This window comes from Parasteatoda tepidariorum, chromosome 8 (assembly GCF_043381705.1).
Source record: "Parasteatoda tepidariorum isolate YZ-2023 chromosome 8, CAS_Ptep_4.0, whole genome shotgun sequence".
Lineage (NCBI taxonomy): Eukaryota > Metazoa > Arthropoda > Arachnida > Araneae > Theridiidae > Parasteatoda > Parasteatoda tepidariorum.
In genome coordinates this window covers 89,378,790-89,384,789 of record NC_092211.1, presented here as the reverse complement: position 1 = coordinate 89,384,789, position 6,000 = coordinate 89,378,790, and the positions used below count along the sequence as shown (strand labels likewise).

At 29.5% G+C, this 6,000-nt stretch overlaps 1 protein-coding gene across 1 annotated transcript in view; it reads right to left on the bottom strand.

Annotated features, from left to right (window-relative positions):
- The window catches only part of LOC107448911 (meiotic recombination protein REC8 homolog), a gene marked incomplete in the record, with an annotated part of 134,317 nt that overhangs the window by 83,305 nt on the left and 45,012 nt on the right, over positions 1-6,000 (bottom strand). The window contains 1 exon segment of the mRNA XM_071184357.1: positions 1,743-1,801. Coding sequence (XP_071040458.1) covers positions 1,743-1,801 — 59 coding nt within the window.

Sequence of the window (6,000 nt, the reverse complement as noted above, 5' to 3'; positions counted from 1 at the left end):
AAAAATTCAGTGCTGAGAAAATAGAATTCGAAATAAGAAACAGTGTTTGAAAAAAATTAAGTTTGTTTTATTTTATTCTTTTAAAACAGAATGTAAGATATTTTGAGTCTGAAGTTGAAACTAACTAAACGAATCAAAAGCACCTTGATCTGCATTGATCCAACTAAATGTCCATACTTGTGGCAGTAATGACATGGACCAATGACATTGTTTTTTTTTCCTACCATTAATTTAGAGTGAGATTATTTTCTGTCGCCATATCTTTCTTAAAAATCTTTACTTATAGAAGAAATATTGAAAGCACTAACATCGGACAAATATCAGTTTTCACCTGCTTTCTTCTCTTATCAGTTCTTCAGCAATTTTATCAATAGTAAAATTTTTATCTTTCCAACAATAAATCAACTGAACTATACCGGAGAATTCAGGTGGTAGATGCCTTATTGCTCGAAAGCCTCGAAACAACTGATCCAATTAACGACCCGCTTCACTAAACTTTTTTACTACTGTTTTAAGACAAGCAATAAAATACTTATACTTTCATTTGCTTGATACTTTATACTAAAAAACTCATCAAGTATCTGAATAAGTCTAGCTCTTTTTTTAGCTCAACTTGTTGAACCAATTTCTCCAAAGCTTTCTTCCCCTCTAAACAATCTTAAACAAATTTAAATAAATGTTTATTTCAACGCTAAACTCTGCTGTTGGTCCACACAAACTACCTCAAGCAGGAAGGGTTAGGAGAACACATTCTTCTTGAAACTTGCTTTCTGTAATGAAAACTTGGCCTTGAATTCTTCCTGACCAAAAGTGAGAGGAGTAAATAACAAAAAATCAATTGTAAAAATTGGTTTTAAAAAAGAAGGAAGGACTTAATACCTTATTGTTACATATTAAGTATTAAACATACTTATTATTTTTAACATACTTATTATTATTACTTTTAATAAATTCAATATTACACATAAGAAAAACTATTACAAATAAATAATTATTTATTTTTTTGTAGTTTTTCAGGAGAAAAGGTTACAAGATTAAAAAAATGAAAAAAATAACTAAAAATAAATAAATAAGGGATTAAGAATTATTTGCATCTCAAGTAAAAAACTTAAAAATCTAAATCTCAAATATTTCCATTTCCTATCTGGGAGGAAACCATTAGGTGAAAAATTTCGAAACAGTTCTCTTTTCTACATATAGATCAGTTTACTTATAACGCTTTAGAATGACAAAATTGATATTTTTGAATAAAAATTATCAATTCTCAAACCACATATCCTTCTCTCTTTGCATTATATCAAAAAGTTAATTGTAAAGTAAAAGTTAATTAACTCCTTTGTAAACAATATCATCCTATGACAAATTTTTGTTCCGCTAATTCCGTTTATCCAGGATGTAGATGTGAAGTTAGTTTCGTTTTACGCTAATTTTAAGTTATAACTTTAAAAATTTCAAGTCAATTTTAAACATACTGATTTGATTTTTAAGAGTTATGAACTATTCAAAATAATCAAGATTATGCGATTACCCTACGTATGCATGTTCCTCGTTACTGGCTTAAATATATATATAAAATGAATATTTCAAGTCGGTTTCAAAATCTGCTTATGGAAAAAAATATCTAATTAAATGCTTAATACATATATTTCTTTTGATACTATGAGTTTTATGCTCCATCCTCAATACAAAATTGACAGTTATACTAGTAGTCATTCACTTAAAATTAAACCACTTCTACTTACGACAGACTCTGATACAGAAATTCGCCTTCTCACTGGACGGATCAGTTCATCACTTTCTTCTGAAATGAAACACAGAAATAATTATTTATCTTAATTTCAACTATTGAACTGAGTGATTCTTTAATGAAATATATTCTAGTGAAGATTTAAAGTATTTGTAAACTAAAATGTAAAAGATTCAATTGGATTTTCAGGTAAAATTTTAAAAAATAATGATAGATAAATGCTTATTTTCTATAATACTAATATTCAAAAATTCTATAATACTAATATTCAATTCTATAAAGTTGTTATTTCAAGCTCAAGTTTTTTTATTATTATTATTACTACTATTATTATTTGATAATTTCATGACATTAAATAGTTTTTCATAACAATACATCTAAACAATTTAAAAACATTATCAAACTGTGAAAAAAAAATTTTCTTCTAAAAGTTACTAACAATTTAAAATTTACATTCAAAGACAGTTTCAAAAATGGATAAAACCGTGATGTCATATTTAACATCAAAAATCACAGCTATAAAATTTTTTAAATAATTTTTTTTTCATCTTACATTTATTTTGTCTGTAGTGTTTTGCTGTTAATTCACTCTATGAGATAACTCACGGCAGTTGTTAAGAGTTAATATATCAGTTCTCTATTTAGTTCTAAATCTGTATTTCAGTATAAATTCCCAGTCAAGTGTCATCTTACCTTTGTGCTAGGAATCATATGCTAAAATATAGACACAATTGTTTACTGATATATTGCTTTTAAATTTTTTAAAAAAAAATGACTTACAAAGTAAAAAAAAGAGGTCTTACTGAAAAAGAAATTAAAAAATTGTTGCAGGAGATCTCGGGGAAATTAGTCTGATGGCGTTGAAGTTGATATTACTTCCATAAACATTGAAGAGGAATTCCAGAAAAACACCATTAGTGAATAAGAGGACAACGAAATCATGAAGAAAAAAAATACAGCAGAAATAAATGTGCAAAAAAGGATCCGGATTTTTGCTATGCTGTTTTTAGAGTTCTAGATAACCTTATTTGAAATAAAGTAAATTCTAAAAATTCAGACAGTGGCCATGTTCCTGCTTATAATGTTCTACAAGAAATAGCAGGACTAAACTCTTTTGCACAGACTCTTGTTTTTTATGACAAAGTGCTTTCAAGCTTTTCACTGACAATGGTATCTTGTTGCATATAAAGAAATGCACAGAATCAGAAACACATCAGCAATTTGGATATAAAGACTGGATGACGGTATAGTTCAAGAAGAAAAAGGTTTAGATTTATAGTGTTGTCTGAGGCACAGGGAATAACATTTTTAAAGAACTATCTCAAGAGATAGATTCAAAGAGGAAAAAAGATTGTTGAAGTTCGATGAAAAGATATCAAGACCTACTGGATTACAAACTGATAAATTTGCTCTTGCATCAGAAATGTGGAATAAATTTATTGAAAACTGTACTGGCCAGGGCAAAATATTGCAGTTGATGTACAATTATTGGTATCGAACGCTAAATGTAGATTCAGGAATATATGCCTAACATACAAATCCGATAAATTCAAAATAAAATTTTGATTATCTGTTGACGTCAAAACTAAATACCTCTTGAATAGATTTATTTTTAACTGGGAAAAGATGAAAAGCAAATCCTTATCTGAAAATGTGGTCATTAAATGAACAGAAACTCATCTAAACAATTACAACTATTGTATAAGTCACACATTATAGGAACGGCAGAAGAGAAATTCTTGAATAATATGTGCTTTATTCATTGAGGACAGTGGAACATGACAACTATCTATCAAGCCAAAAGAAACAAAAGTGTTTTTCTACTGAGTTCATTACATTTTGCTGTAGAAAGTTACCCGATTCAAAAGCATTGAAGCATGGTGCGGATATTCGTGATGTCCAAAATATTCCTTCTAGACAATAAACTGCACTTATTTTTTTAATATCATGCGGCTGGATAATTTAAGAAAGGGTGACAAGAAAGTCCATCAACAGGAGAGATTAAAATTAGATGAAGAAAGGTACTTGTGGTTTCCCACAAATCATTACTGATGCTTCAGAGATAAAGTATCCAGAGATGCAATGGAAACAAGAACATAGTGCATTCAGTTATATGCGAAAAATATACTAGAAAAATTTTTGAAAATTAGATTTGCATTAATTCCTAATATGCATTTGTGATTTTAATCATTCAATAAAATTTAAATGAAATGCTTTACATAATACCCCTTCAGCTACATTTATAATAATATAACAGACACAGAAAATATGTTTCACTTACGGAATGAAAGAATGAATCATTCTGCAAGTGAGCATATTAATAATAAATATTTTATCAATTGTGTTTCATTTTAGTTTGCATTACTTTAAATTTGTAATACTATTTACTTGAAATCAACTATATCAAATGAGTGAATTATTAAATTAGTTGTAGTATGATCCAATTGTTTGCCTAGTAATTGATACAACAGTATTTCAAAAATTCAACAAACTATCATGTAACATTAAATATGTGTTATGAAATGTACGCAAAAATGACATATTTTTGCCATGGTACGTCATTTAAAATTGTTGAATTAGAATGGCCCTTTCCTGCCATTTCAGTGCACAATATTTTCTCCCTGTTCTAGTGTTAAAAAAATTGATTTCAATAGGATACTTGCACTTCAAGAAGACCTCCCCTACCCACACATTAAGACCTATGACGTCAATGCCAGCTGATCTTTATCAGCAAACTGGCATATTGAAGTTGGGCTAAGTTTCTCTACATAAGTTAATTAATAAGTTAATTAATAAGTTAATTAAATACAGATCCCACATGGAATGAGTTGAAACATAATCCTTTCTTGTCTACTTCATTTACCTAACTTTAAGATTTATTATTAGTTTATGCATTTTATTGTAATTGTAATATATACTTTTGTTTTTTGTACCGAGAAACTTTGATGCATAATTAGTTTGTTTATGCTCCATATGGTTTTGTGTTAAGTCTCTGTGTAAGTATATAGTGAAAGAATTGAAATCTTTGAGAAAGAATCATTGTGAAAGAATATAGAATGTGTCACTTAAGAGAATTGATACTTGATGGACTTGTTTTACTAGAAATAGAATGGAAAGAACAGTTGCTAACACAAACAAATGCTAAGTTTCAGCAACCACTCAGGATAGAATTCCCACATTACGTCACTTACAGGTATCCCATTAACAAAGGCTTCCAACAGATTCTTCAGCCTCTTTTTAGGAAACACTGAATCTTTCTTAATTTTCATGTTTTTTCATCACCTAGTCTTTTTTTGCAATTTTATCCATAATGTAGAGAACTAATGTAATGTAATGCTCATAATGTAGATGCATTATACGTCACATTCAGTAATGGTCTTGAAAAAGGGTATAGAGTTGAATTGTTTAAAAGAAATTAAAATAAGTTTTTAATGGTGCCTCTATAACAAACCATTAGGAATAAATATCAAGCATAGAATTTCGAATAATATAGTAGATATTCAATTCATATAAACATGCTCTATAACTTAAAATTTATATAGACACTTAAGCTTTTAAAGTGGCTGTGTGTATTTCTGCAAATAAAACATTTGTGGTGTTCTTTGAAAAGAAGCCGAATTTCATTTCTTTAAAAATCTAATTTATTTATAAAAAAAAATTTCTTTAAAAAAAAAAATTTTTTTTTGCAGGTTTTTCTTGTAAAAACAAGGAGAGTTTGTTTTCACTAAAAAAAAAAATCATAATAACCACGGTTAATTTTTGTAAAAATTGCTCTAGCATTTTTTTTAGGTGTATGGTTAATATTTACAGTACTTTAATGAGCATACAATATAACAACTACATGTTATCACATCCATTTTTGCTCAGCCTACAAAAGTTGTTTTATCGAGTGCCAACTGGAAACTCTCTCAGTGGTGCGACAGCCCATGGAGGGCCAAGGCCCACTATGTCCATTCTAGCTTTCTTGATCATGGGCTCTGGGGTGGAGTAGCAGATGTTAAGGTTGGGTGGTCAGCCAATCACAGGACACCCATCCCTCGCCTTCCCCAGTATTTATTCGCCAAGCATCCTTGGTACTCATTTTATTGACCCACTGAAAAAATGAAAGGCCTTGTATCCCATGATGGAAGAGTCAATCCTGTTTAGACCCAAAACAGAGCCCACAGACTGTGGCATAGTCCAAGGCCCACTATGTCCATCCTAGCTTTCTTGATCATGGGCTCTGGGGTGGAGTAGCAGATGTTAAGGTCGGG